General features: G+C 37.3%; 1 protein-coding gene across 1 annotated transcript in view; it reads left to right on the forward strand.

Annotated features, from left to right (window-relative positions):
• Positions 1-23624, forward strand: part of LOC107551747 (protein PTHB1-like) — a 163577-nt gene extending 139953 nt beyond the window's left edge. Inside the window, exons 21-33 of the mRNA XM_016233472.1 lie at positions 8268-8353; positions 9790-9889; positions 10670-10752; positions 11129-11219; positions 11509-11591; positions 16093-16192; positions 18001-18245; positions 18353-18457; positions 19187-19232; positions 19502-19828; positions 21568-21904; positions 22196-22326; positions 22990-23624. Coding sequence (XP_016088958.1) covers positions 8268-8353; positions 9790-9889; positions 10670-10752; positions 11129-11219; positions 11509-11591; positions 16093-16192; positions 18001-18245; positions 18353-18457; positions 19187-19232; positions 19502-19828; positions 21568-21904; positions 22196-22326; positions 22990-23171 — 1916 coding nt within the window. The 3' untranslated portion in view covers positions 23172-23624. The remainder of the gene's footprint in view (positions 1-8267; positions 8354-9789; positions 9890-10669; positions 10753-11128; positions 11220-11508; positions 11592-16092; positions 16193-18000; positions 18246-18352; positions 18458-19186; positions 19233-19501; positions 19829-21567; positions 21905-22195; positions 22327-22989) is intronic.
• Positions 23625-24946: the final 1322 nt, after the last annotated feature.

Here is a 24946-nt window from a genome sequence, read left to right on the forward strand (position 1 = left end):
ATTTTAGGGGGCCCTTGGCTTTTGGGGGCCCAAGGCGGTTGCCTACCTTTGCCTAATGGTTAAGTCCGCCTCTGATTGTAATTGAATTATTGCTTTTATTTTACATATTTGCCGTATTACAATCACACCAGTTCATAGGTGTGTGTGTATAAGTGTGTGTGTACGCTTGTGTGTGTGAGTGGATGTGTTGGTTTTGCACTCTTGATGTTTTAGAGTTTCACCCTGTCATTGCTGTGCACTTTTTTTCTGCATTGTGGCAGATTTGTAGATTGTACACACAAAAATTGTCGATTTCCCATTCATTTCCTATGGTCAGTCATTTTCGACCGAAGACCACAAGTGTGACTTTGTTTTATGACCACTTAGCCTCCTCGAATCATGCCCTCAATTTTTTTGTGTGTTCACATTCCAAATGCCATAACTGTCACCAACTTTCGTACCATTCCGATGAAACTGTGAACAGAAAATGTTTTGGTCAAAAGTGACCAAAGAGCACAAGACGGTTAAATACAGCTTAAATGTATAACAGTTTCAAACAGATATTCAAATTAATTTGTAGTTTACCATACCCTTAATGCTTGTCAGCACATTCAACAGTATACTTTAACCATATTTCAGAAGCAGAATTAAGAAATGATATTTAAAGATGTAATGAAGTCCTCCTTAAATGGGTCCAAAACCACTTTTGAGTTCAACTAATTTTAATTAACATGCAATCAACTGTCTGAAAACACATTACATTCAGTATGGACTTTAGTATATTAAGAATATCAAGTATATTATGTCCATAGCAAGTATGCTAACATGCACTTATTTTTCTCAAGGGACTTCTGCTACTACTATTACCTAATTTGCAATCAGTGCCAGTCCTATTTGGCACTCTTTTTGCCTTTAGCATTGATAAGCTAATAATGTGAAGTCGTGGCCTAATGGTCAGAGAGTTGGACTCGTAACCCAAAGGTTGTGGGTTCGAGTCTTGTACCGGCAGGGATTGTAGGTGGGGGGAGTGAATGTACAGCGCCCTTGAGCAAGGCACCGAACCCCCAACTGCATAAATGGCTGCCCACTGCTCCGGGTGTGTGTTCACGGTGTGTGTGTGTGTTCACTGCTGTGTGTGCGCACTTTGGATGAGATAAATGCAGAGCACTAATTCCGAGTATGGGTCACCATACTTGGCCACATGTCACTTCACTCACTCACATGTGATATTGTAATATGCATTAAATATATGTATTACACAAAAATATTCAATATCAGATGGATTTGTACTAGATGTGTTCCAGTGCACTATGATTTGTCTTATCTGTGAACAATCCATGTGATTCTGCTTTACATTTTGGCCCAGATATGGTACATGATGCTACCTTTTAGATCAACTTTCTCATGAGGATAAATGCCTAGGTAAAACTCACTAGGTATTGCAACAACGTGTAGCTATATCATAATATCTTGTTATATTCTATATATTTTTACAAACAATGTCGGTTTCATTTTGTTCTTTTTTTTTTTTTACAGATTCATCTAAAGAATCGTCCAGCGAGAAGAAGGAGAAAGACTCTGGTAAAGAGAAGGTGTCGTCAAAGGAATCCTCCAAAAGAGAGTCTACAAAAGAGTCAAAGGAACCCTCAAAGGACAAGGAGTCAACCAGAGAGAAAGAGTCATCAAAGGAGTCTGGGAAGGAGAAGACAAAGGTGTCCAGGAAGTCCTCAGTGAAGGTCAAAGAGAAGAAGTCAGATGCAGGAGACGGTTGAATACATTGGCAGCTGCTGCACTGATAAAATTCTTTGGTTTTTTTATTAGTCGGTGTGTCTGTGGAAAGGTTAATACCTCATCCTGATGCTTTTGCTGTAATTCTAGAGTTGATAGCATAGTGGCAGAAAAAAAAATCAAAAAGTGCATGTTTTCACTCTCTTTGAGGGCGAGTAGACATGTAGGAGGGCTTTATATTTAAACTCAGCTGTCTGCCACTGCAGCATGTAGTCTGTGTCTCCATCATCCCCTATTGCTCAGAAAGCCACATGTACGTGACGTCTGATCACGGGCTAAGAATAACCACACCACCTTATCTCTGCGGTCTGTTTGTGTGACATTCAGAATTCAGAGAGCTTTTTCATTTCCAATCCAATTTCTGAATTCGAGTTGAAGTAGCAAACACACTCTAAAAAATGCTGGGTTGTTTCAACCCATTTTTGGGTCAAATATGGACTAACCCAACTTTTGGGTAAAAAATGTAATGTAAAAATTTAACCCAATGGTTGGGTTAGTCCATATTTGACCCAAAGTTGGGTTGAAACAACCCAGCATTTTTTAGAGTGCAGGATGCAGAATTGGAATTCAAACTAAAATAGAATGAAATTCATATGGAAGGGTAGTTTTTAATAGTTAATTTTATTTCTCAGGATGAAAGACCGATAGGCATTCTTAAATTCTGAATTTTGCACAATACTCTTGTGGGTCTACATTTGTCTCCCTTTCTTCATGATATGGGAGAGTGAGATATGCAGTTTCTTATAAAAACATACACACACACACAAACTTTATATACCTACTGTACATAGAGAGTCCGAGGCCATAGCAGTGGATAATCATGTACAGACTATTTTTTATAGTTTTCAGATATATGTGGTCTTAGAAAAAGCAGTGTTTGTAGATCATTTTGTCTCGTTTATGTTCCTTATCAGTAGAAAATTGTTTGCATATGTCAATAATCTACCTTTATATTGTTATCAGAAACATTCATAATACAAAAATATCACACCATGTTACATTTTATATTAAGATTTTTATTCGTTATACCTTTATTATTATTATTATGTTCTTTGTTCCAGTGGTTGAATCAATATTACATGGATACTAATAGATTTGAATGTGATCTTTTGGTATCAGCTGTGTATTCTGAGGAAACATTTCCCTTTAAACCTGAAACATTAGCGAGATCAATCTCTCTCTGTAAATCAATGACACTGTCAAATGAGGCAATAAAAATGTCATTCAATAATACAACTTACAAATATTAAAATGTACAAATGCTCCAGTGAGATGGTAAACTCTTTTGTGGGTGTGGGTTTGTGTGGACCAAGATTAGATGTTTAATGGAGTTTTTGTGGTTTTGCATGCATTGTTTCTGTATTATGTTGCCTCATTTTGGCAACTTGATAGGGCCGTTTGTCTAGATAATAATGTCTCCCCTCCGTACAAAATCATCAATTCCTTACAGTGCTGATCTGTGCGGCTAATAGTGGGAAGAAATGAGTCATATATCCCACATCTATATATAGTCAATGTAAATCATGCTAGAGACTAGAGCAGTGAGTTCCAACTGGGGGTATTTGAACGGTTTTAGTTTAGCTATTTTTAACATGTAAAACCAAAATTATAACTTTAAAAAACAGAATATTTTTTTAGTTGTTGTCTTCATATTAATGATGAATGATAACCGGTTAAGGAGCTTCACATTGACTGCAAATTGACTACATTCCTTTTCAGTGAGAGTGGCGACATTCTAGCGACACAAGCAGCAGCAACTGTTAGCGTTAGCGTTAGCGATGCAACAAAGTTCAGCAGAACTCAACATAGAAGTGGTATGGCAATTAACCAATAAGAGTGCAGAAAGTGATCTGCTACCTGATACAGTGGCTGCATCCAAAATGTGCCTACTTCCCTACTGTATAGTGGTATATGAAATTTACATATACAGGAGATGCATTAAATGAATAATATGTCCAAAATTCACACTATTCATAAAACGGTAGGCGAAAAGTAGATGATCTAGTACTTCCGGCGAGATTCTGAAGTACATATCCAATGGATACTTTAGTATACTATGAGTCCCATGAGATTTGCAAATGGCAGTGAAGCAACACAACTGATACTGTAGGTCACATGACAATGCAACAATACTACCTTCATGCTACACATATTCATACTATAAAGAATTTACTTTTTTAATGTTCGCGTAGTAAACAATTTCGAGAGGGTATGCAATTTTGGATGTTTTTCCACAGCTTTACCCAGCTTCCAAAAATCACAAAGCCCCACCCCTAAACATAGCCCTAGTGGGTTAAAGCAAATTGGGGAAAGTGGTTGGAAAATGGCCACTGATGGGGAAACGTCCACACAGTAAGGACTGTATGTGCATAATATGCATGTGCTGATGGCAAAATTTTCATCGTGTGCTGTGCGCATTAAAAACTAAACTATATTTTGGGCTAAACTAGTAACTTGTCCTCTAATGCCATTTAACCCATGTAAGTATCCATTTTAAGACGTGCGATTTGAGACACGCAATTAACTACTGTACTGGGCCGAATATAAGACGACCCTGATTATAAGACGACCCCCCCTTTTCCCAGATGTACCTTTTGGAAAAAGGCTTTTTAAAAAAAACAAATCTGTTTTTTTCTCAGTAAAACACATTTTGTCTTCAATTATTTTCATATTGCATATTTTTCCTATTTTAATTTTTGTTTTGAAAGTATGGTAAAAACTGGTCAAATGTACCAACAATCACATTTAAAAAATATACACTTTTTGATATACCATTAAAAAAAAAAACAGGTAGCCCATCTGAATTAGGACATTTAGGCTATCCATCTAATAGTAGCCTACCAAAATCTTATTAACAGTAGAAGTTAAATCTTACTGTAGTCTTCAAATCTGGGTACTGTCTTACGTTTTAAAATCACAAAGGGAGTTTGGTCCCATCAGGCTAACGTGACCGTCACGACTCATGCAGCTGTAAGGTTTTCTTTTGATTTTACTCACGATCTTTACAACACGCATTACATTACGTATTTCATCGCACAGTCGTTTTATGTGTATTTGGAGCCACTATTGTTGTGGGTGTATTATTGACATGTCAAAGTCTAGACCCTGAATATAAGACGACCGCGTTTTTTCAGATGTATTTCCAAGAAGAAAACATCGTCTTGTATTCGGGTCAATACGGTATTCGAACTTGAATAAAAGAGAGACTGTGGAGTGTTAAGACAAATTTAAATAAAGTTGTAGAGTTGGTTGGTTTTTCAGATAATTATATAGAATTACGGCTCTTTCACACCAACACAAATGTTCAACGCGAAAATTCTGTGCAATTTTCATATTCAATTTGTCATACCAATGAATGAACAGCAGGCAGGCTGAATGAAAATGCTAGTTTACTCTCTGACAGTAGGTGGCGCTTAGAAAAAAAGCAGAAATCCCCTGGTTTTATGTAACAGCAGTGTCTGGCACGTGACTTAAAAGCACAAATCTTATTGGTTGACCAGTGAAATGGAAAAAAGATTGGAACACATTGGAAATATTGATTCGTCTTGGTGTGAACAGGCCTATACATCTAAATTATGTTTTCATTTGACTCTGAATACAGACAATGGTGGTTTTGTCATTTCAATAGATATACATAGTCTAAAGATAATTGCACCAAAACAATTGACTACAGTTGTAAACTGCGTCAAGATGTTGATTGGATGGAGCGGGGCAGGATTTAAGTGAACTTAATGATTGGGGAAATCCGACATATGTCACCAGAGAGAAGTCATTTCACTAGAAAATTGAGTAATGACATTGAATCGTTCACAATAACTAAGATCAACAAGTGTATGGCAGAGGTACAGCGAGACATGACGGGTGGATTGTCTTATCACAACACACTGCAGATCAGATGTCTCACCATTCACATTACATCTTTACAAACTTTTAAAAAAACAGTACCATCAGCTTCTTACACCAAATGCTAGCGTCATCTTTGTCCTTTCAAGTGACTGTGGATGGTTTATCACTCACTGTTGATAATTAAACCAATTAAAAGTCATTATTATAATTGCATCTAAATCAGAAGATGTGTCAAACCCACTGTAATTGCTTGGGCTTGGCAAAAGGGATTGTCACCAAGGTGAGTTGAATTTCCAAGACACCAGGCTGCAAGATCACCAGTAAAAGTGCTCTTTGGCGCTATCTAGTGACTAATATTAAAGGAATACACTGATTCTCTGAGAGCCCTGTCTTTGGTGTTCAGAAGCAATTAGTCTCAGGACATATCATTCAAATGTAATTAGACTAGGTCTGCTTCAGCTTCATATCTTTAGGTATAAATCTGACCTTTGAAATGCAGATGGAACAATCCTTTGTGCACACAGATACTTTGGTTTTCTGAAGACAGTTAGCACCTAGTGGATAATGGCCAATGAATGAAGTCATTGTTATTCTAAGATTGAGAACTACATGCAAAAGGCATGTTCCTATCCCGTGCCTTTGTAATAGGCTGAACTTCTTGTTTGGTGAGAAAGTTACACGAGTGTGCCCATGCTGAATGCTGATATGTTGAGGGTACAGATGGGCGGATCTCACTACACCTCAGCAGATCTGCGGGGATATAAACCCACACATGCGTTTAAATAGAGAGGGGCAGATATCTGCGTGGGCTGGAGGACGGACCTGCGCCGCGGGAATGTTTGACTGCAGCTCTGGAGCTGGAGGAGAATCGGCGTCGCCAGAAATGCCCAGCAGTGCGCATCCGTGCGTCTGTCACAGAAGAACCGGAGACCAAACCAGCGCGCTCTGACCAAAGACTGGATATCTCGGGTTGGATCATGGCAGTGTCATCTCTCCACGCGCTTGTCTCCAGAAGACCTCTGGATCTGATCTCTGTTTTAAACTCTTTGTGGAGTTTGTGACCTGCAAACCAGGATCTCGGAAAGTTGCCTCGCTGTTGACGTGTTTTTTTGGACCGTTTTTGTCACAATGTTGAGCTGATTGGGCATTGCGCGCGTTTGCCGAAGGTTGCGGGACTGACTCCCTCATCCCACCAATGTCCCCCTCTCTCTGGATCTTAACGAAAAGCATTTCTGCAGGCTTTGGATACTCTATTTATTCATTTTTTCTCGTTCCCCCCATGCGTCTGGAGTGAATTTAGGATGCTGTGTCTGTCTCCTCCAGTAACCTACAACCTGTTATTCTGGTTTTTAATTCTCCAAACGCCACATTTAACTGCACCTTTAATCACCGGTAAGAATCATAAATAAACACCCACAATACATTTAATCATATAAACATTTCTGCATAAAACATCAAATATTAGACATCAAATTAGCCTACTGTAATTAAAATGTATATGCGAAATCTGAGGAATATGTGTTGTTTTGTCATGGTGGTCGTGTAAATTGGTTTTGATATTTTTATCATTTCAAAACTGCACGATTTAAAATGTCAAAACGCTTTAATTGCATTGTTTTTGTTTGTTTTACATTACTCTGAATTTGGTTTTGCATAAGTGTTGCTTTAGTAGTAGCCATTCGTTTCAGATTTGAAAATGAATAATACAAGTGTAGTGAAAATATTTTAGCTGTGTAGTCATGTAGGCTAAAGAAATAATTATTTTACAGTGTCCGTTGCATTAGTCATCTAATTGTTAACCAGCAGAGTAATAAGCAAAAGCCCTGTTGAAAAAACCAGCATATGCTGGTTAGGTATGTTTTGATGCTAGTTTAAGCTGGTCCTTTGCTGGTTTATGCTGGTCTTTTGCTGGGCTAAGATGGTCCTTTGCTGGTTTATGCTGGTCTTTTGCTGGGTTAAGATGGTCCTTTGCTGGTTTATGCTGGTCTTTTGAAGGGTTAAGCTGGTCCTTTGCTGGTTTATGCTGGTCTTTTGCTGGGTTAAGATGGACCTTTGCTGGTTTATGCTGGTCCTTTGCTGGTTTAAGCTGGTCCTTTGCTGGTTTATGCTGGTCTTTTGCTGGTTTATGCTGGTATTTTGCTGGGTTAAGCTGGTCCTTTGCTGGTTTATGCTGGTCATGTGCTGGCAAAGGACCAGCATAAACCAGCATAAGGACCAGCATAAACCAGCAAAGGACCAGCATAAACCAGCATAAGGACCAGCATAAACCAGCAAAGGACCAGCATAAACCAGCAAAGGTCCATCTTAACCCAGCATCCTAGCGTCAAAACATACCTAACCAGCATATGCTGGTTTTTTCAACAGGGAGTATATAGCAAAATTAAAATAATTGCCAGTAAGTATGTAGCTCGTTAGATTAACGAGTCGATAATCACTTAAATACAGAGTAACACTGTAAAATAAAGCGTGGCTTACATCTCCGGTATAAGTTTTGTAAACTCTACTTAAACTAAACGAGCAGTTTGGACACCCCTTATTCACTCATCCATATTTGCAGGCTTTAATTGTTGTTTGTATGGTTGAATAAATCGTTTAGAGGAAATATCTCATGTAAATGCTCATTTTATTTGGTCTTTTTTCGTTTTTTCGTTCAGGTACGGAGGCTAGCTGTGAAAACGAGGGAGAAGTGTTACACATCCCCAACATCACAGACAACCCCTGCATCTCCTGCGTCTGTCTGGTGAGAAAACCCAAACCCTTAGAACTACCTGTGCGGGAATTCAGCATGAAATATGGTTCAATATTTGTAGCGCAGATTGCAGAGTCACATGTCTAATTTTAACAGTCATTTTCTGTTGTGAGGCAGCAGTGCGGAGTCGTGGCTGAGCAAACGAGATTTTTGTGAGCTTTCAGGATAACAACTTTAACACAAGTCATACAGAATAGAATGCCTATACAAGAGATACAGATATTTAATAAGTATTATATAAGAGATATGTAAGGTAGTTACATTTTAGGGAACTTCTGTCACCATAGGTAAATAATATGTGACCCTGGAGCATAGTATATTTGTAGTAATAGCCAACAATACATTGTATGGGTCAAAATGATCGATTTCTCTTTTATGCCAAAAATCATTAGGATATTAAGTAAAGATCATGTTCCATGAAGACATTTTATAAATTTCCTACCGTAAATATATCAAAACTTAATTTTTGATTAGTAATATGCATTGCTAAGAACTTCATTTGGACAACTTTAAAGGCGATTTTCTCAATATTTTGATTTTGTTTTGCGCCCTCAGATTCCAGATTTTCAAATAGTTGTATCTCGGCCAAATATTGTCCTATCCTAACAAACCATACATCAATGGAAAGCTTATTTATTCAGAATTTCTTATAAATCTCAGTTTCAAAATCTTGACCCTTATGACTGGTTTTGTGGTCCAGGGTCACATATAAGAATACTCTCTCTCTCTCTCTCTGTATATATATATATATATATATATATATATATATAGGCTACTCAGTACTGCTTAATAATTTACATATTTTTCAAAGGGGAATTTACATTATGTTATTCTGTGGTTAAATTATTATTATTATGTTACTCTGTGGTTAAATTGTCAGTGCTGACTTTGTAGTGAGAACTGTAATAGTTGCATATATCCAACATAATACATTTAGATGGTAAAGCATTAATAAATTGGAATTACTGTAATCCACATCTATCCTTGTCCTGGTCACAAAAATCAGCATGGGTCTATGTTATGTGTCTGATATACCCATTATAAAGAGAATGATATGAGAACATTATGTTAAGCACCAAGAGTCAAACAATGTGCCTTTCACAAGGTTAGTGCGTGAGAGCTGATACGATGGGTTGATGAATGTCTCGGATTGATTTTGTAGCATGCGAGTTGATGAATAGAGATCAATACAGGACGTTTTATCTCTGAAAGATGATGCTGCTCTTCATGTACATGCATTTGTCTGCAGTTGATGGGGATGTCATGAACTAAACGTGATTGAATTAAGCTGATCTATCAAGAAAGCAGATCACATCCCATACTAAATTTCACGGCTTTATCCTTGTCACATTGTCAGCAAGTAAAAATCTTATGCACCGTACTGAATGATAAGCGATTGTCCTTTAAATATGTATTTGTATCAATAGAATCAGAAAGCAGACTGTAAGCAGGAGAAGTGTTCACCGCTGGCAGAGGACTGTGCGCTGGTGGTCAAACAGACAGGAGCCTGCTGTGAAAGATGCAAAGGTCAGTTCAAACCTCTATGAGAAATAACTCAAAATAATGTTATCTGGTTATTATTAATTATGTGTGGGCTAACAAACTTCTTTGCTACTTTAGTCATAATGTATAGTTTTACTGTGTTTAACATCACTGCCACCCTATGGTTGAGAGACGCCATGATTTTACAGATGAGATCTTGATTTTGCCTTTTTATTTGAATGGGTTTCCTTAGAACATATAACATTCTTCTGATAATGAACTATAATCAATATAATAAACTTGGAATCAGTAATAAATCACTCAATCAGCAGATGATGTTCAGCCTATTTTTAATATAAAAGCTGATTTACTGAAAAAATAAAAATGTCAAAGTTGTAAATAAAACAGATTATTGTTGTACATTTTTTACAAAGAAATACTATTATACTACAGTCTTTCTACTTCAAAATATCATGTTTAGTTCAATATGTTACTTGCTGTTTCTTTGTAATTACTTTACTAGTACACTCTAAAAAATGCTGGGTTAAATACAACCCAGTGCTGGGTAAAATAGGGACAAACCCAGCAATTGGGTTGTTTTGACCCAGCGGTTGGGTTACTACCCAGAAGGTTGGGTTAAACATTTAACCCCACCGCTGGGTCAAAACAGCCCAATTGCTGGGTTTGTCCCTATTTTACCCAGCACTGGGTTGTATTTAACCCAGCATTTTTTAGAGTGTAATTTCTGTGCGAAAATTGTTTCACCATTTGTTTCAGTGTACATGTCTTGAAATCGTTTTATCGGAGCATTTCGTCTCTCTGCAGGTTGTCAGCTAAAAGGGACGTCCTACAACAGTTCCCATCACTGGATCAGCCCTGTGAAACCCTGTGTCACATACAGCTGTCAGGTGGGTCAGTCTCATCTGCATCTTGGGAATGGCTGGATGGATTTACTTGTACAGCTGTAAGACATGGACATGTAGTCTAGTAGTAGGATAAACAGAATGAAAAACAAAAACAGGACTGGACAAATGAATGAGTAATGTAGCAAGCTGACTGCTTTAATAAACTACTGGTTTAAATGAGAATGTTTGGGAAAAATAACATAGTAAATATATTGTAGATGAAATAGTACTTGAGTACCTCCTACCTCACCTCACGCACAATTTGTGCATTTTCATATTTATATTAGAAAGTTATAACAAGAAACCACCTATCAGTATAAATCTGAAAGTAAACATTGAAGGGGGTGGTAAAAGTTCATAAATGTTTTTCTTTGGACAGGAAGGTGTCATCACTGAAGCAGAAATGAGGTGTGTCATTCACTGTAAGAATCCCAAAAACCACCCAAAGAAATGCTGCCCAACTTGCCCAGGTCAGTCAATGTTATTATTATGTGTGTATGTCTGTTATTTTCTTACAGCCTACAGTGCTTTTCCCTTTAAAAATATAAGAGAGAAAGGGAAACTTTACCAATTTAAAAACAAGTCTGTTTAATCAGAATATTGTAAACAGAATTCTAGATACTGATGTGCACGACATTTCCTCAATAACTTCACTTCATTAAACTACCGGCAAAACTGTTTGTTTAGGTGTATGTGAATATCTCTGCCAATCAGCCAGATTCTCATCCTAGTGCTTATTCATATTTTGGATGTTCACAGGGTGTATTTTCGAGGGAACTTTATATAAAGAAGACGAAGAGTTTCATCCTGAAGGGAATCCCTGTATTAAATGCATCTGCACTGTGAGTTTGTCTGCTAAACCCTTACAAGTGTTACAAGTCACAACAAAAAGTTCTGGGCACTCTACTATGACCAAACAATAGCACCCCATCTCAGATAGTAAACATTTAGTATTTGAAAATTCAATATAATAATAATTATAATACTATTAGGGTACAACGAGGCTAAAGGAGCACCTTAAAGGGGTCATGACATGGATGTTTTTATTTTTTTATTTTAGCATGTTCCCTTAAGGTTTACTTATAATGTTAATTAAGTATTTTTGCACAAAAAAACGAATAAATATGAGGAAAATTTTTTATTTTCAACCCTCATTCTGACCCTCTGTCTAAAATGACTTGTTTTTTTTAAGGGGCGGGTCCTTTTAGGCTTCTGTTCGGCCGCTGGTATGATTGGCTAAACTCATTGCATAGGAAACAGTATCAACGCCCCCTCACTATTGCATGGGAGTGTTTTGACAACATGATCAAAATAAAACGGTAATTTCCAGACAAAGCATTATGAAATTCATTCATTCATTATTTATTTATAAAGCACATTTAAAAACAACCCAGGGTTGACCAAAGTGCTGAACAGATAATAGAAGTCAAATAAAGATACAAATGATAATATCTCATAATAAAAAAAAATAAAAATAATAATAAATTAGAAATCCACACTAAGCAAATGTGTTTTAAGTTTTGATTTGAAAGAGGAAAGCGATGACACCATTCGGATCGAAACCGGTAGGCTGTTCCAGAGTTTGGGGCCTACTGTCGCAAAAGCTCGGTCTCCACGATGTTTTAACCTCGATCTGCACACAGAGAGCAATCCAAGGCTGCCTGATCTAAGTGACCTAGAAAGATTGTGATAATGTAAAATGTCAGAAAGATACGCTGGTGCTAGGCCATGTAATGCTTTAAAAACAAAAACTAGAATTTTAAAATCTATTCTCAGTTTGACTGGTAGCCAATGCAGAGAAGTTAAGATGGGAGAGATAGGATACAATTTTCGACTGTCAGTCAGCAGCCTGGCTGCAGCATTTTGTACCATTTGAAGACGCCCGATGGATGATTGATTTACACCATAATAAAGTGAATTGCAATAATCAAGGCGTGAAGTAATAAATGCATGGATAACTTTTTCAAAGTTCTTTAAAGAAAGAACAGGTTTGACTTTTGCGAGACGTCGTAAATGATAAAAACAGGATTTAACAACAGAATTAATTTGTTTATCGAACTTGAGACCTGAATCAAACAACACACCTAAATTTTTCGCACATGGAGTAACATGAGAGCTTAAGTCGCCAAGGTCCAGATCACCAAAATCATAGGAATCACTTGGACCAAACAGCATAACTTCGGTTTTATTCTCATTTAAGGCTAAGAAATTCTGTGTAAGCCAAATTTTAACTTCATGTAAACAAGCTAGCAGAACCTCTATGGAACTTGAATCATTATGTTTAAGACGAAGGTATAATTGGGTGTCATCGGCAGATAGGTGGAAAGATACTCCATATTTGGAAAAGATGTAGCCCAATGGCAGCAAGTATAAGGAGAACAGTGTTGGAGCCAGAATAGATCCCTGCGGAACACCACAAGAAAGATGTGCAACTGAGAAAGTGTGTTTTCCAATACAGACAGAGAACATCCTATTAGTTAAAAAAGACTGGAACTAATTCAAAACGGTACCCTGAATGCCTAAAATATTTTCCAGTCGGAAAATCATTTACTTACAGTTTGTGATAGCTGCAGTCAGATCTAATACCGCTTCATTTTTCAACAAATGTTTCTTTGTGAACTCTTCATGACACTGTGCCTCGTTTACAAAACAAAATGCTCCGATCAATCCTCTGCCACAATCCGCGATGCCATTAAAAATAAACTATCCACTTGTTCCTGACACTGGGATCCTTCTGATATCTGTACAAAAACGCAAACAAGCTGTTTAAGCCGACGTCAACGAACGTCAAAGCGAACGTTCTTTCACCCCATCTGTCCAACTGACGACAGACTTGAGCGGACTGTGTCTGGAAGTGAACACGCATCTGTATACTGTATCCAGTGTAAACAAGATAGCGGCAGTGATTGTAATTACTATTTGCTTTTGACGCGACGCAACACTCGCATTCAGCGTGATCAAGTGTCAGCCGTTAAGCGACTGAACGCCAATGGGTGGGGCCTATGGTGAAAAGAAGACTATTCGTCGATGTCTTCCTCATCAAACGACTTCGCCCAGGTGATGCCACCTTGCACCTCGGATCCAAAAGAGACGTTTTTGGAGCTTGATTAAATAAATAATTTGTTTATAATGAGGAGGATGCTTTAAGCTATGAAACTTGCAGGATGTTTTAATTGTACAAAGACCTCTTATAAATTTGATTTCTCATGTCATGACCCCTTTAAGTAAAATGTGCTGTTCACTACTTCATACAGTGTATGATTGCAAAAAGAATATACTGTATATGCTTTGACTGAGCATTGATGAAGCAACACATTTTGTGGGAAAATAAACCATAAAATAGTTTTGTTTAAAAAATGTATAAATGTATTAGATGGTGAAAAGGGACCTTTTACCCCACACTCAGGGTTACAAGCACCCAGTCTTGAAACAACTACTTTACATTTACATTTAGTCATTTAGCAGATGCTTTTATCCAAAGCAACTTACAAATGATGGAAGCAATCAAAATCAACAAAAGAGCAATAATATACAAGTGCTATAACAAGTCTCAGTTAGCCTAACGCAGTACACGTAGCATGTTTTTTTTATTATATAATAATTAAAAAGAAAACAGATAGAAAAAGAATAGAGCAAGCTGGTATTAGAGGCCTTTTTTACTTTTGTTAATTGTATAATAAATAAAAAGAAAACAGATAGATTACAAAAAGATTAGAGAATCTAGTGTTAGTTTAGTTTTTTTTAAGAAAACAAGCAGTTAGTAAATTAATAGAGTGCAAGTCTAAAAGGGGCAAGTTTTTTTTTTGTTTAGTTTTTTTTTTATAAAGAATAGAATTAGAAGAGAGAGTGCTAGAGTTAGAGGGTCAAATAAAGATGGAAGAGATGTGTTTTTAGCCAATTTCTGAAGATGGTTAAGGACTCAGCTGCTCGGGTTGAGTTGGGCAGGTCATTCCACCAGGAGGGAACATTTAATGTAAAAGTCAGTGAAAGTGATTTTGTGCCTCTTTGGGATGGCACAATAAAGCGACGTTCACTTGCAGAACGCAAGCTTCTAGAGGCACATACGTCTGAAGTAGTGAATTTAGGTAAAGGGGTGTAGAGCCAGTGGGGGTTTTATAGGCAAACATCAATGCCTTGAATTTTATGCGAGCAGCTATTGGTAGCCAGTGTGACGTGCATTCTTTTCGGCTCATTACAAATTCTTAATAATTCTTAATTCTGGATTAATTGTAAAGGTTTGATAGAACTGGCTGGAAGACCTGCCAAGAGAGCATTGCAATAGTCCAGCCTGGGCAGAACAAGAGCTTGAACAAGGAGTTGTGAAGCATGTTCCGAAAGAAAGGGCCTGATCTTCTTGATGTTGAATAAAGTAAATCTGCAGGACTGGACAGTTTTAGCAATGTGGTCTGAGAAAGTCAGCTGATCATCAATCATAACTCCAAGGGTTCTGGCTGTTTTTGAAGGAGTTATGGTTGATGTGCACTTTAGCTGAAGTAATGTTTGGCATAATATATTAGTTGTTCAATCACCTCAGCAACGTTTCCTATACTCTTTTCATTTTATTTTGATGAAATAATATATTTTGTTTTATAAACATACTATGATTAAAATGTTAATTTAAAAAAAAATAGAGAAAACAATTATTTTAAAAAGTAAAGAATCTGAAAGCTTTAAAGGAGACTTAATAATATTTGATATCTTATTAATATCATACATTTTAACATTCCTATCATATTTTTAAATATTATTATAAAATATTTATTATAAATTTGGTGATTATTTCTAAAGTGGACACCCAACTTAATAAATCAAATTGACCATCTATATCTAACCATGTCAATAAATAGAAAAGTCAGCCAGCTATTTATTATCGTGTTAATTATTGTGCGTTTAGTCCCATCAGAAGAGGGCCACTTCTTACCCCTAATAATATACTTCTTCTTCTTTTTCTTATATACATATCTAATATACATATTCATATCTCACACACATTCTCATATACATATTCTTCCTTGAACAAAACTGAAAACGTTTAACAAGACTTTTGTCTCAAAATATACAGTCATTTTATAGAATCTCATTTGCTATGCAATATGTAATTCGCATCGTATAACATTTTGAAAAAATTAAAAATTAGTTTGAATTGGTGCAGAATCAACTTTTATTATATTACCAGAGAAGAAAATCAAATGTGCTTTTAGCCCCATAGTACCCTAATACATGAGATTTCATTTCAAATATAAACATTTGTTTTCTTCCCCTATATCAATGTCACACAAAATAACATATATATATATATAAATGTTTTGATATGCTTTGTATAATCATCTGTGTGTTTTTCAGGGAGGGCAAAGCATGTGTCATAAAGTGGTGTGTCCTGTTCTGTCCTGCCCATCTCATCTCACCCACACTGCACCTGGCCAGTGCTGTCCTAGATGTCGTGGTAAGTTATTTTTGGGGTAAAAGTTAGATTCTTAGTACAGACTTAAGACATTCACAATAACAAATATCATACACGCTGACTATATACTGTATTATAAAGCTTCCAGATCACTTGTAATATTTGGTTTCCATGTTGCCACTGCTTTCTTCAAATTCCACAAAATATTTGTAAAGAGATTTAAATCTGAAGCCTGAACCGGCCACTGAAGAACATTTTACGACTGATGCCTTAACCAAGCTTGAGTAGATTTAGATGTATACTTTGAGATGATAATCCTTACTTCTTACTTTGTATATTCGTTCAAAAAAAAAAAATCCATGATGTCAGTCAAGATTTCCTCTTTCTGCATCAGCAAAGCACCCCTAGAACAAGATTTGTTCACCCCTAGAAGTCTGACCAAAGGCCTAGCCTTTTTTGCACCAGACATACTGCTGAGCCATGAAGTTCTGATTCGGTCATATCACTCCATAAAATGTTATTCTAGAACTCTACAGGTCTATCCAAATTAATTTTAGCATATTCAAGTCAGCCTTTTATGTTGTTCTTGATCAAGAGTGGTGTCCCACTATGAAGGCCATGCTTGTTTAGTGTTCTTCTTGTACTCTGCATTGAAATGTTTTTTCCTCATTTCATCGTGTAATCTGTATCTACTGTTAGTGTTATCTGTATGCACCAAGGGTCTGAGAGTAACGCAATTTCAATTCTCTGTGTGTATGTGCTGTATATGTGGAAGAATTGACAATAAAGCAGACTTGACTTGACGTAATCTTGCATGTCTTTGGCAGTAAATTGAGGGGTTTTCTCAGTTGCTCTGATCAAACATTTTCCCCTTGATGATACTGTTTTTTCTTCATTGGCCTCAAAAGTTTTCTGGTACAACACATTTTAAACATATGTGACCCTGGAGCACAAAAGCAGTCTTAAGTCGCTGGGGTATATTTGTAGCAATAGCCACAAAAAAAAACCATTGTATGGGTCAAAATTATTGATTTTTCTTATATGCCAAAAATCATTAGGATATTAAGTAAAGATCATGTTCCATGAAGATATTTTGTAAATTTCCTACCGTAAATATATTAAAACTTAATTTTTGATTAGTAATATGCATTGCTAAGAACTTCATTTGGACAACTTTAAAAGCAATTTTCTCAATATTTTGAATTTGTTGCACCCTCAGATTCCAGATTTTCAAATAGATGTATCTCGGCCAAATATTGTCCTATCCTAACAAACCATACATTAATGGAAAAAAAATTGACCCTCATGACTGGTTATGTTGTCCTGGGTCACATATGAGTAATACTGCCAGCTGTGTCTCCAGGAACTTTTAGTGCCCTCACTTTAAAACTATTTATTACATAAAACTATTTCTTCTCTATAGCTTTTGTGAGAGCTCTTATGACTCTTTGGCCATGTTTGCTACTCAAATTTATGTATCTCTAACAGCTTAAGCTAATTAAGATTTGTTGCGGAGTTTCCAAGGACCCAAGTGTAATTAAATCACACCCTAATTTTGCACCCTACCATACAAATAAGTGACTTAAAAACAGCAGTGATTAATAGGGGTTGAATAATTATGACAGCTTTATTACAAAAAAAAAACTCAAAAACGTTATAATGTGTTGACATTATCACTTTTAATATTCCATCAAACTGTTATTGAAGTGATTTTTTTTCAATTCTGGATATTCAGAAAAGCTGATGTTTGTAAACAGGTATAGTCTCTATAGAATAATTTTGATTGCAGCTGAATCTAGTATGCTTTCATGAGAAATGTGAAATGACAGGGTCTTATTTGTCTTCTCTAGGTCAGAGGAGGGTCTTTGACTTGTCGCCTGGCAGCTGTCTGTTCCACAGTGAGGTCTATGAGAACGGTACATCCATTAGCCATGACAACTGCACCACCTGCACATGTGTGGACTCTACGGTGCTGTGCAGGAAGAGATGCTCACCGCCTGGCAGCTGTCATGGCAGTGCGTGCTGTGAAGAGTGCCAGTATCATCTGAAGATGGAAGATGTGAAGTATTGCAGAGTGAAGAGCAAAATCTATAGGGTGAGGCATCCAAGAGCAGGGACAATGTATGTAGACAACTAGCTGAAAATGTATGTGTATATATCAGATGAGAATGAGAGTAATAACTTTGTCTCTTCCTGGTTTAGGATGGTGACAGATGGTCGTCTGCTAACTGTTCTCTGTGCACCTGTGTTAAAGGGAATATTGAATGTCAGCCCAAGATTTGTGTTCCTATTACCAGCTGTCCCTCAGTAAGTTTTGTTTTACAAAGCTCATAAAGACACCTAACCATAGTTTTATGTGAAGTCGCCTGTATGTTTTAGTCATAATGTATTATATACATACTTTATAGAGTGTAGATGGTGTTTCCACCGTCAAAAGGTGAATGTGAAGTTTCAGAAAAAAGACTGGCAGTTTGAAATTCAGCTTGAGAGCGAGAGACTGGTGACGTTACATCACAAAATGTGAGGTCTTGACTAACTTTTACGTAAGAGAACGTTTACCTCACATTTTGTAAGTTGAACAAAAATGGCTTGGAAAAATGCGTGCGTGTGTGTGTGTGTGTTTGTGGTATGATTGCTTGTGTGCAGGTGTGTCTGTTTATGCCTGTATGGGTGTTCCTGATATAATGAGAACAAATACCAGAGTGAACAGCTGTCACATTTTATATGTACAAAGACTGAACAAAAATGGAGGAAATATTTACATGCTGGTCTGAGCATTCATGTCTGTACCAGGATGACATCCCTGGTCCACTACAATATTAATATAATTAATAATAAGCAGCAAAACGCTGTGCCTTCAAAGCTCAAGCTTCCCAGCTGGGCATTTTCATCTGGCCAAAAACTCTTTGGTGGACACAAGGCCTAAATATTTTGTTTCTAGTTACACCCAGCATACCTAACAAACCTGTTTGATTTTCTGTGTCTCCTACTGTATGTGAGTCTGTCACTATACAATGTTTTTAATTCGTTTTTCAGAACAAGATACTGAATCGAACGGGATGCTGTCCTGTTTGCACTGATAGTAAGTTTACTTCCACACATAATGTTCCAGCTGTGATTAGTTTTGTAGAAACTATTTTATAGCCTATTTTATAAAAATTGCAAGCTTTTCTGTTACATCAGTTACTACTACAGTCAGATCTTCACACACTCAACAATGTAACTTTTAAGTATAAATTATAAGTTCCACGTGTGCCCTCAGTTTGGATACACACATGCATTCTCTATTTGACATACAAAGTCATTATTTCGCTACAAATATCCTCTCTATTGTTCTTTTTGTAACTCTAGAGCCAGGTGTGTGTACCGTATTTGGAGACCCTCACTATAACACTTTTGATGGCCGCACCTTTAACTTCCAGGGCACGTGTAAATACGTGCTCACTAAGGACTGCTCCCCAGCGGCCAGTTTCACAGTGCTGGTGAAGAACGATGCCCGTCGCACACGCTCCTTCTCATGGACCAAATCAGTGGAGCTGCACACATCAGGCCTGAGCATCAGCCTCCACCAACACCTGACCGTCCGTCAAAACGGCACACGCATCGCTCTTCCCTTCCATAGCACAGGGGTCCACATTGACCTGGATGGATACCTGCTCAAACTCACCACCATCGCAGGTAAGGCCAGCACTTGCTATGGGATTTTCTGTCATAGGTTCTTTTACATAGCTTTTGGAGAATCAGAGGGGTTCGATTGTGGCTGCGTCTCTGCAAGCGGGTGTTAACATCTCCAGTGACTTCAATCTCAGTGAGTTCTTTGTCTCACTGGAGATATGCATGAGCAAATACTTTGACTGAAAGGATCAATAAAAATGACACAAATTGAAATAGTAGCAGTTGTTCAGCCTTTCACTCTTCTACAAATCTTCTTTTGAGAATGACAGACCTCTGACAGAAGAGAGAAAGATTTCAAAGTTAGCTTTGCAATCATTTATCAAAAAAGTGCAGTAAAAACAGTTATTTTGTGAAATATTATTACTTTTAATTTTCTTGAAATTTAATTGAGTTCTGGGATGGAGACGCTGAATTTTCAGCATCGTTACTCCAGTGTCTCGCACGATCCTTCAGAAACCATTCACTCTCAGAAAAAAAGGTACAAGGAAAACTTAAAATTGATCAAAAGGGGCAGTAAAAACATTTCAAATGTGACAATAGATTTTCATTTCAAATGAATGCTTTTGAGCTTTTTTATTCATCGAAGAATATATGGCATTCTGACCGAAACTGATTTGTGTCAGCTACTGGGATGCCGCCTTAGGGTTGTATTAACTGCATATTAACTAAAGATAACTCATCTGAAAACTTCTGAGTAAGAAAATGGTTTTTGCAGTGTAAGAATGAGCTAATGTAGTGCCTTGCACAATGTTGACCCTTGGACTGGCAATTGTGATTTGATTAACTCTCCCATGTGTGTATGACATTTATCTGTAAGCAACCTTTGTGCTTGCAGCTCAAATCAATCATTCCAACTTGCACAGATAGTATAGGAGGGTTACAGTTCGCCGCACCTTTCTTTTTCAAAAGAGCATGTTCGGCCTGTTTAAAACGATCATTTGACAATAACTTCCAAACTAGCTTCCAATTCAGCATGTTGGTTTAACTCAAGTCAAGTCACATTTATTTATATAGCGCTTTATACAATGCAGATTGTTTCGAAGCAGCTTGACATTAATAAACAGGAAAATAACAGTGTTCATGATGTAAACTACATCAATAATGAAACCCATTCAATTTTAGCTGTAAAGCACCTCCACAGAAGATAATAGAGATAAATTCAACTCAATTTAGTTCAGTGTTGCAATGTTGCAAAGTTGAACAGTTCTGGAAAGAGCTGTCAATATTCCGCTAAAGTCAGTTCAATAACTTGATTTTGCAAGGAAGATGTCATTATCCAGTTCTATTTTGTTCTCACCTGAACAAAAGTGCAGTAAGTGCAGATAAATTGATAATATTACTGAATATTAAGCACATTTTTGAATAGGTAATAGAAAAATAGATACAATACAATAGATAAATGGGTTGTTGTGAAGAACATGCCCATAGATTTTTCAGGATCCAAATTGTAGGTCAAAATTGATTTGACTGTTCAAGGAAAACGGTATGTTAGAGGTCTTGATTCTGGTCACCATTTATTTTCATACTTTATTTTAAACCTTTTTTGCCTTCACTGTAACAAGTGAGTTTTTAAAAGAAGAAAAACTCCATGCAGTTTGAAATGAATTTGATTGCTACATGATTCAAATGCTGTTTAAGATAGATTTAGATTGTGTCAGACTACAAGATATGTCATCTTCTCAAACACAGGCAAATGCAGCATGTTTCCTTTTCCTTAATCTTCATCTGGGCTGTGTCATCAGGACTGGAGATCACTTGGGACGGGGACAGTCTGGTGGAGGTGGTCGCAGCACCCCATCTGAAGGGGCAGCTCTGTGGGCTGTGTGGAAACTACAACAGTCAAAGGCGGGACGACTCTCTAGGAGGAGACGGCCAGATTAAGTTTGACGTGGATGAATTTGCTGAGTCTTGGCGTGTGGAGGACAATGAGGTGTGTCAGGCACCGAACCGCAGGCCCACATCCTTCCTCTGTCCTGGCACAGTCAAAGTAAAGCTGCGTGCACACAGAACGTGCCAAAAACTCAAGTCCTGGGAGTTTCAGAAGTGCCATTCTGCTGTAGACTTTACCTCTTTCTACAAGTGAGTTTCCCATTATGCAATCATCATTATCATATTAATAGATAAATCAAAGATCAGAGCTCAGATGAACATCAAACTTAATAAGAGATCATGGATTGTGCATGTGCCATTTTATTGTACTACTGTAGAATTAGCTTCAGGTCTTTTGTATTTTTATGCTGAATATTTAATACTAAAACGATAAACTAAATGTTTGTAGGGTAGAGAAGCATTAAACTGGTGCCAGTTCTTCAACATTCAACACTGGCACTAATTCTATCTCTGTCTCTCCCCATGTCTTCCTCTCTTTAGGTCATGTGTAACAGACATGTGTGAGTGTCCAGTGCACAAGAACTGTTACTGCGAGTCATTTATAGCATACAGTCGAGCGTGTGAGAGAGAGGGCATTCGTGTGCACTGGAGACCGGAGCTCACCTGCATGAGTAAGTCAGACCTGACAAATTTATGTGTGTTTGTATTTGTGTTAAAAATCTGTTACATTTTTAATGTTTCATCACACAGCAAAGAATCTGAGATCGGCTTGGTTTGAGAAAGGGGTTATTATTTATGGGGATTAAAAAAAAAACACTAGGGGGATTTTTATCATTATAGGGTGGTTGTGTACAAACTGCCAACACACATTTATGTTCAAGCAACATATAAAACTGAATTTTGCATCCAATGGCTCCTTTGAAAGTCAGCAGGAAGACTGGCAGACAGAAATCAGCTTGAAGAAAATCAACAGCAGTTCAGAGTATGAAAAGACAGTGCAGAAAAGCTGAGCGGATGTGGCGGAAGACGAAACTTGAAATACACTATAGCATATATAAAGACAGCCTTCGTACTTTCAATGGGGAACTAGGCAAAGCTAGACAGTCATTCTTCTCAAACCTTATAAACAGTAACAAACAACACTCGCACTCTTTTTGCTACTGTTGAGAGACTGACAAACCCCCCAAATCAGATTGCCAGTGAAATGCTCTCCGACAGCAAATGCAATGAGAAGAAGCCATCTTAAATTACATATGTGGCAAAAGCTGACATGAATATGTGATAGTGTCTTGTCTTCATACTTGACTAGTGTTCATTTCACTTTTTTGCTGTAGGCACACATTGCAAACATGGCGCAGTGTATGGCACATGTGGACCTGGCTGCACTAAAACCTGCAATAACTGGAACGAAATCAGACCTTGTCAAAGGCCCTGTGTCGCTGGCTGCCACTGTCCGGCCAGCCTGGTCCTGTTTGAGGGCCACTGCATTAAACCTACATCCTGCCCCGGGCGATGACCCACAGGACTCGTATAGAAGCAGAGGGCTGCGAGAGATCCAAACACACAGAGGGAAAGAGAACTGGGCACGCAATTTTGCAAACAGGACTGTACAATTCTCAAGATACTGAGAGACACACACTGCTTCCCTCAGCAGGGAGACTCACCACTAGGTCCCTTTGGCTTCTCTGTGGGGACTCAGGATCTCACTGCTCGCTGTATGTGGATTTCTCATAGGTGGTGAAAACCAAATCCTAAGTGCCTTACTGAATGAGCTCAGTTACCAATGCTTTAATCATAAAAAAGGACCTGAACTGGACATTATGTGTGGGGTATATGGCATACAATAGTATTATCCATTTATTGGGTCAGCCAGTATTTAATTCACAACTGCTTGTGTAATGTATTTGTTCTTTATTTTGTAAGTCGGGGACTCAAATGTGACTGTTATAGCATTAAAGAGACGTGTACTGTATTCGTCCAGCCAAGTGTTCATACACTGATGTGTGTATGTGTTATTATAAATGTACATTTTACTTGACCCATTAAGATACTATATACGACCAGTATAAAGCTTATATACTTTTAAAGAAAAACGTGCTTATTTCTGAAAAAAGTTTTGTCATCAGGAAGTGCAGTGATGTTTGTGCATACAACTCAGGTTCAGCAATGTCTTGTGGTGATTCAGGAATGGGATATAAAATGGCGGCAAGAATTTGGCTGGTTACATAATCTACTTGTAGGGACTGTAAACTGATAAAACTTTTACATTACTAACCTGAGTGTTAAGTGTGTCCTGTAGTTCAGTTGTGAACTCGTGATCATACAAGTGTTATTGTTTGAGCTACATTAAATCTGACTAAACACACACACGGGCACAGCCCTAAAAGAAAACAACATTCTTTCCAAAACTCTGAAAGACATCTGAGAGAAAGAGAGTTATCAATCAACGTAATGGAGTAGTTGACTCATGAACATTTTTTTCTACAAAGATTTTGTTAAATTTTATGTTTGCGTAGTTTTGGTTGTAGATTCTGTACCACAAGTTTATACCTTTTTCCAACAACTTTTGCCTTGACTATAGCAACTGAAAAATTATGAATATATTGTGTCCTCCACTTATATTGGCATCCTTGATAAATATGAACAAAACAGGCTGTGAATTCTTTCTTTCATTTAAAACGGTCAAAAATGAAATATCAACTTTAAGTAAAATGACATGAAACAGTAAATGTGGAACATCCTTGTCCATCCATTCTTGAAACCACTTTGTCCTACGTAGGGTGAATAAATGAAATGTTCACGTCCAAAATATTTACTTACAAATTCTCAAGATTTAACATCTTACTGAATCTACCTAGGGGGGGGAAATTCATTCACGTCATTCTAAACCTTTATGATTTTCTACTGTTTACAGGTGCTAGTTGGGTCTTGGGATCAGAAAGTTTCCAAAACTATGATCAGACCTCATCTGTAAGCACAACTTGTTTGAGAAAATGGCCAGAAATAGCCTTTGGTGTCATCAAACAAACGTAAGTACAATTTGCCAGGTGTTAATGTTACTGGGTTCAGTAGGACTGGGTTTTATGGCCAGATGAGACCAAAATAAATATATATTTTTATGGAAACAACCCAATAGAGGTGGGTTTTTGGCATAAACAGAAAGAAGTCCCTCATCTCTACTAAGTATTCTCTATGACCTTTAATGCTTGTGCTGCTAATTTTCTACTAATTGTTAGGATACATGGTATCATAAATTCCAACAAACGCCAGCAGATATTAAATCAACATCTG

Source organism: Sinocyclocheilus grahami, unplaced genomic scaffold (assembly GCF_001515645.1).
Source record: "Sinocyclocheilus grahami isolate Dianchi unplaced genomic scaffold, SAMN03320097.WGS_v1.1 scaffold431.1, whole genome shotgun sequence".
Lineage (NCBI taxonomy): Eukaryota > Metazoa > Chordata > Actinopteri > Cypriniformes > Cyprinidae > Sinocyclocheilus > Sinocyclocheilus grahami.